Here is an 18,618-nt window from a genome sequence, read left to right on the forward strand (position 1 = left end):
AGCAGTATATCAGATGAACTGAGACTGGAAAAAGTTCAGAGACAGAGAACAACAAGGTTTTAAAAGAGGGAACTCATCATATATTGGCATAATGCATCTGTCAACATCAAAGAAAATATCAACATGTAAGGGTATGATGAATTTACATTTCCTCACAAAATCTGGAGTTTAAAGTAAAGATTTTTTTAAAGAAAATCATTCAAACTTTTAATATTTTAGACTAGTATCTTTTAATTTAAAGTTTATAATTATAGAATGTTAGGACTTTAGAGTATCAATTCCTAACATAACAGAGTATTAGAACAATTTTTTTTTTCATTTTTGGCAGCCCCAGGGATCCGATCTGAGCCACAGCCACGACCTAAGCTGCAGCTATTGCAATGCCAGATCCTTAAACCACTGTGCTCAGCCAGGAATGGAACCTGCAACCAAGCGCTCCCAAGACGCCAAATAAGAACTCCTAGAACGATTTAAGAAAATAAAACATCCTTTTCATATGATCAAGAAATCGTGTCAGAAGTTCCCATAGTGGCGCAGTGATAACGAATCCGACTAGGAACCATGAGGTTGCGGGTTTGATCCCTGGCCTTGCTCAGTGGGTAAGGATCTGGTGTGGCCATGAGCTGTGGTGTAGGTTGCAGACTTGGCTCGGATCTGGTGTTGTTGTGGCTCTGGTGTAGGCCGGCGGCTACAGCTCCAATTAGACCCCTAGCCTGGGAACCCCCATATGCCGTGGATGTGGCCCTAGAAAAAAACAAGGGGAAAAAAAAAAAAAAAAAGAAATCCTGTCAGGAGTTCCTGTCATGGTTCAGTGCTAATGAACCCAACCAGCGTATTTGAGCTGTCATCAATCCCTGGACTTGTTCAGTGGGTTAAGGGTTGGCACTGCTATGAGCTGTGGTGAAGGTCACAGACGTGGCTCAAAACTTGCATGGCTATGGCTGTGGTGTAGGCCAGCAGCTGTAGCTCTGATTCGACCCCTAGCCTGGGAACTTCCATATGCTGTGGGTGTGGCCCAATAAAGACGAAAAAAAAAAGAAAGAAAAGAGAAAGAAATTATGTCAATTGTAGTTCACTAAATTTAAATAACTACCAATTTGCGGAGGCTCCTGCTTCACAGGAAGTGCAATAGGTGAACGCTGCCGATCCCTGAAAGATGATGGCCTTTCTCTTCGATTCTGGGGAGGTGCTGGAGGTCCTGGAGGTCCTGGTTGCCAATAAGGAGGATGAAATCCACCTTGCGGTGGACCAAAAGCAGCCCCATGCTGAAAGAGTATTGCAGTTTATTTTTCTTCACATTAATACAATATATTCTCTGGGACACACGCGTGTTATGAACTGGGACAGTAGAAATCCATGTGTGCAGCAAATCCAAGAATTCCATGATTCTAATATCCACCGATATTTCTGTAGCCCCAAGAACCTAGGCTTACTTTTCTTAAGAAAAATAAAGATTTTTCTGCCTATGTAAATGTAAAGAGCCACATAAAATTCAGCTGATACACTACTTTCAAGAAGTATAGAAAAGAACATACAAATGAGCTTTTTCATCCTGAATTCATTTATAAACTAAACCTTCCAATACCAAGAAATCAAATATGTCAGTTTTTCTGTAACTAGAATATACATTGAAAAAAATTAAATCAATTCTAACTTTCTACTTATGAGCTTGTCATTAATTTAGGCAAAGATAAAAGCTACTTAATCATATTAAATTTTTTTTTTTGCAATTTTGCCCTTTTTAGAGGCTTTTCTAAGCTGGATGCCAACAGAGCTCTTTGTCTTATTAGCATAGGGATCTACCAAGCAAATGTGGTGTAAGTATAAGCTTCCTGCTACTACATTTTGTCAAAACAAAAACTATCATATCTGTATACCAAACATATGTATACAAAAGTACTTGCATATGTATGAATAAGAGGATTACTATCTAAAAGTGAATACTGTTTACATTTATGCCCATTATCCATACAATCAGTGAAATAACATATGGGTTTTTTTTTTCCAAAACTTTAAATAACTCAGTTTAAAGGTAACAGTTTTGCAGTTTTTTCAAAATGACATCTATCACTATAATTTAAGGGTAGACCCTTGCAGAGTAAGTAGAAAAATTAAGCCCCACATAACGACACTATTCTCCATAGAGTTCTATGTCCCTAGGAATGAATTAGATGCTACAAAGGAAATTATATGTACAATTCCATCAACATGTCATGTCAGAATGAAAAAAAAATGACAACACTAGAACAAGTCTTAACTCTACATAGCAGAAGGAATTACATTTAGAAAGATGATCTACCTTCTTCATGTACTTTATTCATGTTTTAACCATAATCTATTATTGATAAATAATATATTCGACTACTGTGCATTTTCTAAACTTTATTTAATATTTAAAGATACCATCTGGAAATTATAAATTAGAAAACAAAACATCATATAGCTATTGCACTTACACACTTTTCATTTTATTCAAAATTTTCTCTAAAAATCCTTTATACCATTTTCCTAAGCAAACCATAAAAACCTAGTGATTTAATACTCAAAAATTAATAGCTTTTCTGAGACACAGTATGTGCTTATCTGTACAAGACTGAAACGTGAAACACATATCTTAGGTACTCTTGATGAGACACTTCCAAAGAATGGATTACGTGCACATCTACAATATTAAAGTAACAAAATATCTTTCACCTGATAGTCAAACTGGTTCACTGGCCCCACTGCAAAATTATCGGGTGGTCCACCAAAGTTGTGATTGTTCTGGTTAAATATATGCCTGTTGTCAGGGGCAAATTCCCCACTGTCCTGACTGTTGCTGTCTTCGGAAGGAGGAACAATGTCCATTGGGCCTGGTGTTGGTGGCATCCATGGCTGATCTGGAGGGGGGTGTGGGGGTTGCTGATGCATTCCCCATTCTATTTAGGATTTAGGCATAAAAACATTCAACAGGGGGTTATAACAAAATCAACACAAATTTTTAAGATCTCAAGAAAGCTAGATTTTTCAAGTAAAGAAAGAGATTAAAAAATCTATGACTTCTTGGTCAAATTCCTTTTGTGTATCTTAAAAATATGCAATGAATTAATCTAATAAATAATTCAAATAGCTAACTTCCACCCTACTTCATATCCTAAACAAACTGAAAACAAATGCCCCAAATTATTTTTAATAAACACAACAAAATCCAAAGAAATTTTTTGTTGGGTTTTTCTATTTCTGTTCTGTAACAACACCATAAAAATAATACCTTGTGATTTTATATAATTTCTGTCTTTCATGAACACATTTATCCTCACAACATCCCTGTGAGGTAGGGAGAAATCAGGTATTATTTTCCCAATTTCAGGAGGGGAAATTGAGGCACACAGAGGTAAATCATTTGCCTGGGACACAAAGAAAGGCAGCAAAGTCGGCAAAGTGGTGATGCTGAGGTCAATCATCAATAAACTTGAACTTAGAAACAAAAACATTTTCAAATGTGGGAAAATTTGGCATAGACTCAAGAAAACTAGAAATGAACTATCTCCCAGTATCAGAGAATATTCATTATCCTTTTCAAAGTGATATTAGAGGATTACTTCCTGAGTTTTCCATTCTAACATTGAGAAACAATATATACTAATAGGGAAAAGGAAATATGATTCACCATTATCATACTCAAATGTAAGAGTCAACTATAAATAATCTGAAGTGACTATTAAAAATAATAACACGTCATAGAAAACTAAACTAGCAACAAAGAACCTAAATCATACTGTGAGGTAAAAAAAGTAGAGACGTTCCTGTCGTGGCACAGTGGTTAACGAATCTGACTAGGAACCATGAGGTTGCGGGTTCGATCCCTGCCCTTGCTCAGTGGGTTAAGGATCTGGCGTTGCCGTGAGCTGTGGTGTAGGTCACAGACGCGGCTCGGATCCCATGGTGCTGTGGCTGTGGTGTAGGCCGGTGGCTACCTCTCGATTCAACCCCTAACGTGGGAACCTCCATATGCCAAGGGAAGTGGCCCTAGAAAAGGCAAAAAGACAAAAAAAGAAAAAAGTAAACAAACAGGGAGTTCCGGCATGGCTCAGCAGAAAGGAACCTGACTAGTATCCATGAGGATTCAGGTTTGATCCCTGGCCTTGCTCAGTGGGTTAAGTATCCAGCCTTGGCATGAGCTGTGGCGTAGGTTGCAGATGCATCTTGGATCCCATGTTGCTGTGGCTGTGGCACAGGCTGGCAGCTGTAGCTCTACTTCCACCCCTGGCCTGGGAACTTCCATATGCTGCAGGTGCAGCCCTAAAAAGCAATCAAACAAAAATAAACAAACAGATAAAAACTTATGGAAGATCTTGACTATCTGGAAAAAAAGGAAGAGAAGGATGGGTGGATGGTGGGGGCAGAGTGTATTTGACAGACTAATTTGTCACACAGTGACACAATTTTTCTTTAATTAGAGACTGGACATGTTTTGCTCTGCCAGTACTGCTTCTGAAAAGGCCAGAGGTTGCAACAGAGAGACATAGAATGCTCTCTTCCCTAGATGCCAAGTGAGGTTTCCAGTGTTCCCAGCCCCTGTCAGCCTAGGAATGAAGAACCAAGAAAAGAATCAAACTGAGTGCCATTATGCTAGCAGAATGAGTATAGAATCATTTAAACCACAAAATTTCAAGGCCAAATCTAAATGAAACCACCTAGTCTTTGAGAACCATTAATTTCAAGAAGTCATAAAACTAAGCAAATTAAACAATTTCATTTAATCATTTTATTTCTAAAATGGTCCTAAAATTTGGAAAACATAAACAACAAACCTGGTTGCCACATTCTGTTAAAGTTTGAATCCCCTTGAAAATTTCCATGATTATTTGGACCAGATTCCATTGTAGACATATCTTGTCCATTTGGCATCATTCCTGGTGGTTGTTCTACCATGTTTTGCTGTCCTGAAGCTTCTCTTTGGGCAATCCAAGCTTGAGCCAATGCAGCCCAGTCAATCTGGCCTAAAGTAATTTAATGAAGCAGAATTTGGCATTCAGAATATAGGAGCTAAAAGAATAGTGCCTCTATGTAAAACAAGCATTTCATTTATTACTTACTAGAGATTTAAAATATTACAGAACATTATAGCTAAAAAACAAACAAACAAACAAAAACAACCACTTAGAAATTAACCCATGTTCAGGCTACCAAGTAATATTAAATACTTAAGACATTCAAAACAGGATTCCACAAAAACACTTTTAACCAATTTCTAACATTAACTCCTAAGAAAACTTGTACACTGCACCTTACTTTATTGAGTTTTTAAAAATTCCTATGCTTTTCTTAAACCACCATAAATACAAATGATTAAACTTTTTCTCAAACAGGTCCCATTCAGGTCTACAGTGGATCCTATAAGCCTCAGATGAGTACAGAGAGCTGTTCTGTTTTCTCAGTCACTCTTCTTCAGCATCTCTGACTCCTTTCTCTAGTCAAAATACATCTCCTTATTTCGACAATGACAACATCTTAGCCATTCTTTACTCAAAATTCTTTGTCTCCCCTATCTTAAAGAACCTCCTTTCCTCAAATATCTACACTTAACAATTTAAGATCCAACAGTTTTAATAAAGACAACAGTAGACTAAGATATAGTTTTTCACATCCCAGTTTAGCAAATTAAATAGGTATATTCTCATAAGTTTTGACAAAAATAAAGTTAAACTTAGCAATGTATATATCTACAACTTTTAAGTGTGCAACTGTGATCTACCAAACTTAGTTCTTGGATTTTTGTTTCCCTGAGAAAATAACTGGAGAAGTAATAATGATACATATACAAAATTATGGTAATGATTTCAAAAGTAAAAAGTCACAGGCAATCAGTCATCTAAAAGTGGATTTATCACTGGAGTTCCCGTTGTGGCTCAGTGGCAACAAACCCAACTAGTACCCATGATGATGTGGGTTCGATCCCTGGCCTTTCTTACTGGGTTAAAGATCTAGCATTGCTATAAGCTGTGGTGTAGGTCGCAGACGAGGCTCGGATCCAGCACTTCTATGGCCATGGATTGACCCCTAGCCTAGGACTTCCATATGCCACAGGTGTGGCCGTAAAAAGCAAAAAGTGGATTTATAACAATATAGTCCTATCACAGAATGCTATGTAGCTATTGAAAAACAAGAAATAGGGGGAGTTCCTGTCGTGGCTCAGTGGAAACAAATCTGACTAGTAATCATAAGGACACAGGTTCAATCCCTGGCCTCACCTAGTGGGTTAAGGATCTGGTACTGCCATGGCTGAGGCCAAGGCCAGCGGCTACAGCTCCAATTGGACCCCTAGCCTGGGAAAGTCCATATGCAGAGAGTGAGGCCCTAAAAAGGGAGGGAGGAAGGGAAGGAAGGAAGGAAGGGGATAGGATTAACCTAGTAAGAAAGCAGGGAAGTGGACAGGGTCATATCAATTTAATGAAATTGGCTATGAATCAACAACTATGAAAGTTAAGTAAAAATGGGGCACCCTATACTCTCTTCTACATCTGTATATGCTTGAAATATTCCATATTAAAGGAAAAATTTTAAATGATACAGCATACCATCCTTCACTGTGATCTACATAGAATCCTAAGATTCAGAATTAACTGCAGAAGTATGATTAACTTATAAGCAACTGATTTAAGAAAGACTTTCCTATTTAGAAAATAAGAATTAAATCAGTTCTAAAAACATAAAACCTCTAAGAAGTTTTCTATCTGCAGGAATCTTCTAAAGGGAAGTCCATTCCCTAATACGTGTGCTAGGCAAGATTATTTATGAGATAAAGTTAAAATCTGACCATAAAATGATCAAATAAACCAATCCCAATTCTATCTCCTTTGATCCCAGTGCCTATCTCCCACTCATTTCTATATACCTCCACTCCCTTACCCCCTAAATTCAACTTGCTTCCTTACTTGGATCCTGCTGGTGCTGGAATGACTGCATCCATTGTTGTTGGTTCAAGGGCCATTGCTGCCAAGGCTGTCCTCCTTGATCCCACATCTTGACTTTTAAAATATATTTGATTTTCAGTCTTCAACAAAATAAACATAATTTAAAAATGAAAATGAGAGTTCTTTAATTTTAAAAGCTCACACATTATTATATGATGATACATTTATGTGATCAGAGCTCTAAAATTCTGGTCAAAAGGTTGCCAGAGGAAACTGGAATTTTTTGATTGGCATGTAAGAGCAGAAAATTTCATGTTAATGCTGGTGTTAAGAGTTTAGGGGCAGGAGCTCCCATTATGGCTCACTCGTAACAAGCCTGACTAGTATCCAGGAGGATGAGGGTTCGATCCCTGACCTTGCTCAGTGGGTTAAGGATCTGACATTGCCATGAGCTGTGGTATACATCACACACTCAGCTTAGATCCCAAGTTGCTGTGGCTGTGGCACAGGCCAACAGGTGCAGCTCCAATTTTACCCCTAGTCTGGGAACTTCATATGCTGTGGGTGCAGCCCTAAAAAGGGGGCCGGGGGGGGGGGGGGAAGAAAAGTTAAGGGGCAAACATAGCTCTAGTCAGTTTAGCTTAAAAGGAGGGAAAAAAAATCTATTTTTTCCCAATAAATTTCTGGAAATGTAATTATTTTGAAGACTATAAGAAAAAAAGGTGATGTAATCTCCCCCAACCAAGATTCGCTGGAGAATAAGCAAACAGCACTAGCTAATGAAGGAAAACTTCTTTTAAATTACAGTTAATGAATGCAGAAGGTAGAAAACTGTCTTACAGTCAAATTTAGTAAAAACTAATTCAAGCAATCTTAGAAGAAAAGCTGATGGGAAACCACAAATTCAAAGGCTGCCGAAATATCTCCCCTAGAGATTATTAGATCTCTACTCACTAGATACATTATAACCCCTGAATCACAATGAATATTTTCACCAAAAATATTTACCTGAATTCAATCAAACTTTTGGCTCTTACTTCCAGTGTAAAGGAATTATAGGGGACAAAGGTATTGGCCAAATAGTACCAAAAGAAACAATCAGACAAATTCAGAAGGTGACAGTCTACGAGATCAGGTTTCTTAACATACAATTAGCATGGAAGAGTAAGGGGAAAAGAACATATGTTAATATCTATTACTATCTAGTAAATCTAGGTGATGGGTATGGGGGCAGTGGGGTTCATCACACTGGTCTACTTATCTATAAACTAGTTTGAAAACTTTCATTATAAAAAGTTTTAAATGCCTACAAGTCATATTATCTTTGTACTTTATACAACCCTATTCAAGAACCAATAACACACATAGTAAGCAGGGTATGTTTCTTCATCTTGTACCCCAGGGCTTTGCACATAGCAGACATTAAAGAAATGTCTACTAAATGAATCCTTTTAGATTGACCCTTTCCTCTATTCTAAAAATAAAACTACATCTTAATATTGCATGATCACAAAAAGAAGGAAAGCCAGATAATAAGAAAGTGATCGGTACCAACTTAAACAGGATAATTGGCTGTTACAGTGCAGTGTAGCTTGCATCTACAATGTTGGTGACATTCTCAGAATGTTACATAGTTCTATCAATGACAGATCCTGACCTCTCAGTTGAAGAACACTGTGAATTAGAGAAGATGCATTCCTTTGCTATAATCTTGATTTACTTAGGAGTCAAGTGCACTTGCCTTCTAGGTGTATTAATATATTCTATTATAATGGTATTATTAGAACATGGCAAAATAGGCACTAAATAGTACTATACTTAAGGCCAACAAATGGACTAGGTATCAATTCTAAGCTAAATATACTACTTTTTCTTATCTCTCTTTAGATTTTCTTTGCTCTTCTTTTTCCCTTCTCTGCTTTTTCAACTATACCTCTAAAGCCCTTTAAAATCCAATGACTCATTGGCACCCTTGAAAGGTAACTTCATTTACAAGTTTACTTAAAAGCTAACAAATAAAGAGGAACACCCAGAAGAAATAAATACCAACTGCTATTTTGACTGACCTCAGAGGTTCGTCTTCTCTTTAAAATTTAGGTTGATTCAGAACTACAGCTTGGAAGCATAGCAGCAAGATTACTTAGACCCTGAAAAAAAAAGTATACATTTGCATTTACATTATGAAGAGGTATTATAATTAATCAAAATAAATTCTAGAGATGCAACATGAAAGTGTGACCATCTGCAAACTAATATGGAACCTTTTTCTTCATTATACTTTCATTCATTCTATCATTATAAATTGAAGAGAAACAGGTACATCAGAAAGGAAGTAAAGCTTTTAAAACATTTTTCTTCCAAAATATCTTTTTTATTTACTTGAACAATGCTAACAATACAAAGCAATGTCAAGAAATTTAGAGACTGTCACAAATACTGAGAAAAAAAAAAAGGAACAACAAACATTTTAAAAGATCTCATCCATCTGATATGAAGTTAAATGGTACAAATAAGGTAATACATTCAGATTTTTCTATGGAATTCCAAGTTTAAAAATTTAACGTCAGCAAGGTGAGAATAATTTATCCCTCAAATGGTTTCACTTTCTTCCCATTAGATCAATACCTTTTTAAAGCTGAGAGACAAATGTATTCTTCTTATCTTCTAAATACACAGGACAGCTTCTTGCTGTCTAAAGCAGGTGACATAGCAGTCACTAAACAACAAATGAACAAATGGTCTGTAGCTTCTTACTTTTTAAAGGTTAATAATAAGAAAGCTGCTGACCTATACACATGAAAACCAAAACGCTAGGGTAAGCTCAGCTTGCTGTGTTTTCCAAAGCTCTAAAACATATTGGAATTCAATGCATAGATTTTTCTGTTGTGGGTTGCAAACTCATACAATGTAGGCATTAAAACTAGCTCCATAACCGCCTACTGGAGTTTCAAATAGATGTGCACATAGTAAAACCACTCAAATGATGAAAACAGTATGTGTTCACTCCTTATCATCAATTCCAATACATAAATTTATTTTTCTAGAAATCACTCTAAACAGGAGTTCCCATCGTGGCTCAGTGGTTAGCGAATCCAACTAGGAACCATGAGGCTGCGGGTTCAATCCCTGGCCTTGCTCAGTGGGTTAAGGATCCGGCGTTGCCTCAAGCTGTGGTGTAGGTCGCAGACGCGGCTCAGATCCCTCGTTGCTGTGGCTGTGGTGTTGGCCAGCGGCTACAGCTCCAATTAAACCCCTAGCCTGGAAACCTCCATATGCCGAGGGAGGAGCCCTAGAAATGGCAAAAAGACCAAAAAAAAAAGAAAAGAAAGAAAGAAATCACTCTAAACAAAGTTTCTTCTACTTACTTATGTTTAATAGTTGTCATGGCCAACCTTTTCAATTGTCAGGTTTTTATTTCTTTTGTTTGAGGTTATTTTTTGTTTGTTTTTTTTAAGCTATGCCCACAGCATGTGAAGCTACTGGACAAGGGATCAAACCCATGCCATAGCAGTGACCGGAGCCACAGTATTGACAATGCTGGATCCTTAACACCCTCAACCACCAGGGAACTCATCTGTAAAATGGTAGATGTAATAAATGTCTACCTCATATGGTTATTGTGAGGATTAAATGGAAAATACAAAAACTTGGAAACAGAAAGCTTGAATAAGTAGTTATTGATAGCATCACCAAGACTTTCTCAGTATTTTTTTTTGATAGCACTATAGTTTACAACTAGGGCGTGGGGGGGGGGGGGGGGGGGTGGAGGTGGGAATCAGACCAATCTATTTCTACTCATTTCCATTTTCTTCTTGTAAAGCAATCTAAGACTTAGCTAGATTTCCTTTTATCCTTGGGAAAAAAATCTTCCTGTCCCTACTTCTTAAAATATCATAGGTTGAAGCTATTATTAAAACAAAAAATTCCCATTGCCAACTCGGGAGGTTAAGGACCCAGTGGTGTCTCTGTGAGGATGCAGGTTCAATCCCTGGCCTCACTCAGCGGGTTTAGGATCCAGCTTTGCTGCCAGCTGCAGCACAAGTGGCAGGATGTGGCTCAGAGGCAGTGTTGCCATGGCTATGGCGTAGGCCACAGCTGCAGCTCCAATTTGACTCCTGGCCTAGGAACTTCCATACCACACAGGTGCAGCTGTAAAAAGAAGAAGAAGAAAAAAAAAAAAAAAACCAGAGAAAAAAAAAAAAACCAAACCAAAACTTCCAAGCTTTCCTATGCCCAAAGACATTTTACTTACATATTTTCAAGAGTGATTTGTGTTACTTATAATCATTTTTCTGTTTGTTAAAATCAACCACTTCTACTTTTACTATGTTTTCCAAAGCTTTTTTCCACCTTAAAGTTTTAAAGAAGTTACTATTCAAATACAGTGTTTGACAGACTTAGGCTGCAAACATCTTATGTGAAATTGTGACAAGTAGAGCAGAATAAAAACACAGCAAAGATGACAGTAAAGTCAAGGAAGGAAGAAGTTAGAAGCTATTTTTTTTTTGTCTTTTTGTTGTTGTTGTTATTGTTGTTGTTGTTGTTGTTGCTATTTCTTGGGCCACTCCCTCGGCATATGGAGGTTCCCAGGCTAGGGGTTGAATCGGAGCTGTAGCCACCGGCCTACGCCAGAGCCACAGCGTCTGCAACCTACACCACAGCTCACGGCAACGCCGGATCCTTAACCCACTGAGCAAGGGCAGGGACCAAACCCGCAACCTCATGGTTCCTAGTCGGATTCGTTAACCACTGCGCCACGACGGGAACTCCAGAAGCTATTTAATAAAATGTTTCAACTAAATCCACAGCTGAGAAACTTTATCTGCCTACAGAGGGTGAATACTGAACAAGGGGGCAGGTAAGATACTAAATGCCTAGTCTTTTTGGAAGACAATTTAGCAGAGAACTTTAACTCAAAAACCTGCAGCATGTTTCTAACAGTGAACATCTGCTTTTAGTGACCAAAGTGCAGATAAGAGTGAACCATGCACTAGACTCGCATTCATTAAAATGAATAAGGTACGGAATTCCCATCGTGGCTCAGCAGAAACAAATCCGACTAGGAACCATATAGTTGTGGGTTCGATTCCTGGCCTCCCTCAGTGGGTTAAGGAGGGAGCCGTGAGCTGTGGTGTAGGTCACAGACACAGCATGGATCTGGCATTGCTGTTCCTATGGTGTAGGCTGGCAGCTGTAGCTCCAATACAACCCCTAGACTGGGAACCTCCATATGCTGTGAGTACAGCCCTAAAAAGCTAAAATAAACAAATAAGAAATAAAATGAATAAGGTAGAAAAGATAAAAAATAAAATAAAATAAGATGAATAAGGTAGACTTTATACGCTGATGTACTGATGTAAAAATTGCATTAAGTGAAAATGTGATGACACGGTTCTTTTTAATAAGAATGCAATTTAATACAGAAAATCCTTAAATTACAAAAAAAAATTCTTAAAACTGGTAAGCTGTAGAGAGGAAAAACAGATCAGTGAATTTTACATTTTTTATTTGATACCTTTCTGTATTTGAATTATTTAATTATGAATGTGTATCTTAAAAAATAAACCTGGGAGTTCCCATTGTGACTCGGTGATAACAAACCCAACTAGGATCCATGAGAACTCGGGCTGGATCCCTGGCCTCACTCACTGGGTTAAGGATCTGGCATTGCCATGAGCTGTGGTAGAGGTCACAGAAGCAGCTTGGATCTGGTGTTGCTGTGGCTACAGCATGGGCTGGCAGCTACATCTCTGATTCAACCCCTAGCCTGGGAACTTCCAAAGGCCATGGGTGTGGCCCATAAAAAGACAAGAAAAAATAAAATAAATTAGCCTGGTACAGGAGTTCCCTGGTGGCCTAGTGGGTTAAGGATCTGGCGTTGTCAGTACCGTGGCTTGGGTTCAATCCCTGGCTCAGGAACTTCTGCATGCTGCAGGTATAGGCAGAAGCATAAGAAACTAAAAATAAATAAATCAATACATCTATCATATTTTTAAAAAATGTTATGGCCACACTCATGCCACCTGGAGGTTCCCAGGCCAGGGATCGAATCTGTGCCTCCACAGCAACCCAAACTGCTACAGTCAGATTCTTAATCTGCTACAGCCTCCATGAAGATGTGGGTACAATCCCTGGCCTCGCTCAGTGGGCTAGGGATCCAGCATTGCTGCAAGGTGCAGCACAGGTCAAAGATGTGGCTTAGATCTGGTATTGTGGTAGCTGTGGCACAAGCTTGCAGCCGCAGCTTTGATTCAATCCCTAGCACAGGAACTTCCATATGCCCAGATGCAACCATAAAAGGGAAAAAATCCTGTGCTATACAGTAGGACCTTGTTGTTTATCTATTTTATATATAGTATTTTGTATCTTATAAGTGTCTCTCTTTAATAGACCTTAAAAGCTTTACTTAAAAAAAAAGAAAAAAAAATTTTAAAGATACAAAGAATCAAAAGAAGCGGATCATGAAAATTTTCATATATTCTGTCTTGGCTCAAACAAGAATGAATCCTCTCGGAGTTCCCACTGTGGTACACTGGGATTGGTGGCATCTTGGGAGCACTGGGACACAGGTTCAACCCCTGGCCCAGCACAGTAGGTTAAGGATCTGGCATTGCCACAGCTGTAGCTTAACTTGGATCTGATCACTGAACTGGGAACTCCATATGCTGCAGGGCAGCCAAAAAAAGAAAAAAAAGTATCTTCTTGAGGGCAGAGGAAATATAGTTATTTGAATTTTCCAAAGTGTTTTGCCCACATTAAGTGGTAAAACATTTTACTCACTGAAATTTACTATCAAATATATTAAATATTCAACAATGAAGATGACATTCTAGTGCTGCTAATCTAACTTTGTAACATCAAAAATCCCAACTTACTCATTCTTCTTTTAGCCTTAAAGATCTTTAAGCTTAATTTCTCAATTGGAGAAATGTGATTATTAATGAGCCAGGCTGCAAGACTTTCTCCCTTTATAGGGAAAACTGCTATTTCCTTGGAAACAATTAGGATTTGGGAAGAACACAGAGATCAACAACCATGGTTTACATCAGAGCATGCATGTTATCACACATAGCTATAAAAATCTAGTGTACAAATATGATCAGTGTTATGGATTGAACTACAAGATACACAGAATGTGTATGTGAATGTGACCTTATTTGGAAATAGGGTCTTGGCAGACATATTCAAGTTAAGATCAGGTCATTCTGGAATAAAGTGGGTCCTAATCCAGTATGACTGGTGTCCTTAGAAGAAACACAGACATTTATAGGAAGAATGCCATGTGACAGCAGAAGCAGACTAAAGTACAGCCAGGGAAAGCCAACAATTGCTGGGAACCACCAGAAACTAGAAAGAGGCAAGGAAGGATCTTCCCCTAGAGAGGGGAGAAGGGAGGAGAGAAGGGAGGGGAGGGGAAGGGAGGAGACCCTGCTAAAACCTTTATTTCAGTCATACTTATAGCCTAGAGAACTGTGAAAGAACAAATTTCTGTTGTTTTAAAGCCACCAGGCTTGTGGTACTTTGATACAGTAACCTTAGGAAAGTAATACAACCAGAAATTATATTATTATCTATTTCTTAGATGAGCCTATATTAGAACATTAATTGCTTTGAGGTTCTTAAAATTACTTATTTAAATGACAATCACTGGAGTTCCCATTGTGGCTAAGCAGAAATGAATCTGACTAGCATTCATGAGGATGCAGGTTTGACCCCTGGACTTGCCCAGTGGTTTAAGGATCCAGCTTGACTTAACCCACTGAGCAAGGCCAGGGATCGAACCTGCATCCTCATGGATGCAGCTAATCCAGCTCAATTGCTGTGTGCTGTGGTGTAGGTTATAGACGTGGCTCAGACCTGGCATTGTTGTGGCTGTGGCATAGGCCGGCAGCTACAGCTCCAATTTGACTCCTAGCCTGGGAACCTCCATATGCCATGGGTGCAGCCCTAAAAAAAGACAAAATAAATAAATAAATAATGACAATCATTAATATTTGCAAAAGTTATCTCATGGACTGTGTGACAGATAAGTGAGAATGGAAATGTAGTTTTGTTTTAAAGCCCTTGGGTATCAATTACAAAATCAAAGAAATATAGAAACATATTCATCCTCTGGTGCATGTAATGAAATCTCACCTTAAACATAAAGTTTAGAAACCACAAAATGCAACAATTCTCTTCTCCCCTGCCATTTCAGTCTTATACTACAGGTAACATGTCAAAGTTAAAATGAACTCACTTGAATCAATTCTGATTAGGTGGAAATAGCAATAACAAAGTTAATCTTGTAATCATTAGAAATGTGGTTAAAATAACCTTTTTTTGCTTCTTGGTGTGATATGCATTTTAGTTCACACTGAAATATTTTGCAGTTTGCAGTTCAAGAGCAGTAATCAAAAAATACTGCAGAACTGAATACTTTGGTTATAGATTCCCCAAAAAAGTGATACTTGAAAAATAAATTTGGAAGAAACAAGAGAACATAGAGAGTCTAAAGAAAACAACCCCCCAATAGTGACAAAAACACTTATCTTGGGTCTAATACCATTCTTCAATAAAAGGAATCAGGGATGTTAGAGTAAGAGCTGATTCTTAGCACTGGGGCAAGAAATATACAAATGAGCCTGCAGCATCTTGTAGTGTCAGGAAGTAAGAAGACGCTCAAAAAAAAAAAACAAACAGTGAGAGGAGGAGATGGGTACATTTCAAAGGAGCACAGCAGGTAACAGAAAGAGCTACCAACATCCAAAGCTGGAACAATTTGGGCAACAAAATATAGTATTGGATTATAACACAAACTATGGCATAAATATCTAGGAGTTCTTGATATACATAAGTACATAAATGACTAAGATAAATGAGAGGAAAGAGACAAATCTTCCAAGCAGAAGAATTCCAAATAAATTATGTAGACACTCCACTCTAAAGGAGGCAGAGCTTAATTCTCTACTCCTTAAGTGTGGACTGTGCAAAGGGACTTCCTTTCCAAAGAGTACAGCATGGAAAGGAGTGGGTAGGGGACAGTACCTTTACAAGTGGAGAAATGTGACAAATGCCACCTCAAGCATATGATCAAGGCCAATATCAACGTAAGTCATGTTCATGGTATGTAGCTTTGATAGAATATGATGAAAATGCACTTGTGTGATCTTCCTTCCCTAAGCCCCTAAAACCAATCTTATCATGAGAAAAACATCAGACAAATCCCAATAGCAGGCCATTCTACAATGTATCTAGCTAGTACCCTCTCAAAATTGTCAAAGGCACTGTATTACTTTGCTAGGGCTGCCATAACAAAGTATCACAAGCTGGGTAGCCTAAACAACAACAATTTATTTCCACAAAATTCTGGAGGCTAGACATCCAAGATCAAAATGTAAGGAGGGTTGGTTTAATTCTGGGGCCTCTCTCCTTGGCTTGCCCACAGCTGTCTCCTATCTATGTCTTTACATGGTCTTCCCTCTGTGTCCTGCTCTCTTAACAAGGACACCACTATAAGGCATTAAGGCCTAGCCTAATATCTCATTTCTTTCTTTAAAGACCCTATCTCCAAATACAATCATATTTTGAGGCACTGAAGTCAGGACTTCGCTATATGAATTTTTCAGCATCTAACAGTCATTGAAAAGAAGGAAAGCCAAAAAAACCATCACACCCAAGAGAAGACTAAGGACACATGACAATTAAATATCATATGATATTCTACATAGGATTTTGGCACATGAAAAGGACATTAGGTTTAAACTTAGGAAATGTGAATAAACTATGGACTTTAAATGATAATAATGTGCCAATATTAGTCGATTTATTTCAACAAACGTACAATACTAATGTATGTTAATGAGAAACTGTGTAGAGCGAGCGGGGAGTTTATATAGGAACACTGTACTATCTGCTCAATTTTTCTGTAAACAGAAACTGTTCTAAAACAGTCTATTAATTAATAATTTTTAAACAGAGTCTCAAGAGCATCTTAAACTGATTTACGGAGTTCCTGTCGTGGTGCAGCGGAAAGGAATCGGACTAGGAATCATGAGGTTGCCATTTGACCCCTGGCCTCACTCAGTGGGTTACAGATCCAACATTACAGTGATGTGTGGTGTAGGTTGCAGACTCTTCGCGGATCTGATGTAGCTGTGGCTCTGGCGTAGGCCGGCAGCTGTAGCCTGGGAACCTCCATGTGCTTCCGGTGCGGGTCTAAAAAAAAAGAAAAAAAAAACCCCACCAAAAAACTGATTTACTGTTACTTTACCTACAGCCCCACAGCATCGTACAAAACAGTTCCACAGGTGAATCTTTAATGTTCTGGGTTTTGTTGCATTTGCCTTGCTGCACTCAAACCAGAAGTTACAAGTTTACTGTTCTATGAATTAACCACCAACAATCAGTTTGTCAAATACCCACGTTGTCTGAATGACAATAATACCCACAACAGGATACTAAAACTGAAATGCTGGATAGTACCTCTTTCTTTCCTTAAGCTTAACACATACATAGTGTCTATCACTTTAAAAACACAAGGCTAATACCAACTAAGGAACCTAACTGTAGTTAAAAGGATCTAGTTGCCCCTGACTGCGCCTGCGTAGTCGGAGCTTCACAACCCTGAAGGTCCAGGTCCCAGCACTCGCCTCCTCCGCCCACTGCACCCCTTCCCCAAAGGGGGTTCCCAATGCGCACGCGCAGTGCTTAACGGCCGGTCAGGAGCCCAACAATCACTCCCTTCTCATCTGAAAGGAAACTCTCGTAGTTAAAGGGGGAGAAGTCGTGGCCATTCTTTTTCATGAGAACACTTCCTTTTCACCAGGAGCACCACCGTGATTCACCAAGTCAGGCGGATGCCACCGCTTTAAGGGAGATGAGGTTCCAGCGGTCTCGCCAGGCAGCGTACGCAGCCTACGTGTTTAAGTTATGCTACCTTCGCCACAGAAACAAAGAAGGTTGTAATGGCTCTGCAAATACCCACGCGAAACTGTTCTCCACCACTTACCCACTCTGGTTCCGGAACACTGTTGTTGCCACCGTTCGCGTAATACCTCTCCAACCCTTTCGATGCTTCTACTTCTTCACGAACAAGACAAGATGGCGCCCGATTGGTTTCACCCGGAAGTAAATAGTAATAACATCCGTTTGCCATTTGAAGCCATACTGTCCCCCAGGCTGGTCTTTAAGCACGTGACCGTATCCGGTTAACGTGTTTCGGCGCCATTTTTGTTGTGGGCAAAACCACTTCCACTATCTAGTCAATGCCGTACAAGTGTCTGGACACTCCCCTACGTTACTTTTTAATGTAGCCACCGACATGCCCCACCCATTTGAATCTTTACAGTGGGCTGAAAGCCAAGATTTTAAGTGTTCTGTAGAGAGCGCGCTCAAAATTCTCTAACAACAAAAATTTTTATTTTAGCAACGCGATCCTCCTTAAAGGAGAGGTATGTTCGCTTGCGGAAAGGGGACTGAGTTCCCGGCGCTACTTTCAGAGTACGGAGGGACCCCAGGATCAAATGAACTTGTAGGTTGCTCCGTGAGCCTTCAGCCGCACTTCAAGGGGAACCAGAATCTGGCCCCAACTCCCGGAGTGCTCCCGGCTTTGGTCTCACGGAGCGCCTCCCAGGGCTTCGCGTCCAGGGACACCGGACGTTAGTGCAGTTGCGGGTCCAGCGGAGAACTTAGCTGACCCCGCGGCAGCCGCTCTTTGTTAACCTCTAAAGCATCGCGCCCC

At 39.1% G+C, this 18,618-nt stretch overlaps 1 protein-coding gene across 4 annotated transcripts in view; it reads right to left on the reverse strand.

The window, feature by feature from the left end:
• The window catches only part of PNISR (PNN interacting serine and arginine rich protein), a 33,500-nt gene extending 15,487 nt beyond the window's left edge, over positions 1-18,013 (reverse strand). For 3 of the 4 annotated variants that reach the window (XR_007132298.1, XM_047761441.1, XM_047761431.1), the window contains exons 1-6: positions 17,887-18,013; positions 8,963-9,043; positions 6,918-7,036; positions 4,794-4,982; positions 2,695-2,918; positions 1,094-1,265 (exon numbers count right to left, since the gene is read on the reverse strand). Coding sequence is in view for 3 of the 4 variants with exons in the window: in XM_047761441.1 (XP_047617397.1) it covers positions 1,094-1,265; positions 2,695-2,918; positions 4,794-4,982; positions 6,918-7,005 (673 nt within the window). In the remaining variant the exon portion in view is untranslated. Of the gene's footprint in view, positions 1-1,093; positions 1,266-2,694; positions 2,919-4,263; positions 4,566-4,793; positions 4,983-6,917; positions 7,037-8,962; positions 9,044-17,886 lie in introns of those variants that run through there. The other variant, XM_047761451.1, reaches the window with a different exon arrangement.
• Positions 18,014-18,618: the final 605 nt, after the last annotated feature.

Source organism: Phacochoerus africanus, chromosome 2 (assembly GCF_016906955.1).
Source record: "Phacochoerus africanus isolate WHEZ1 chromosome 2, ROS_Pafr_v1, whole genome shotgun sequence".
Lineage (NCBI taxonomy): Eukaryota > Metazoa > Chordata > Mammalia > Artiodactyla > Suidae > Phacochoerus > Phacochoerus africanus.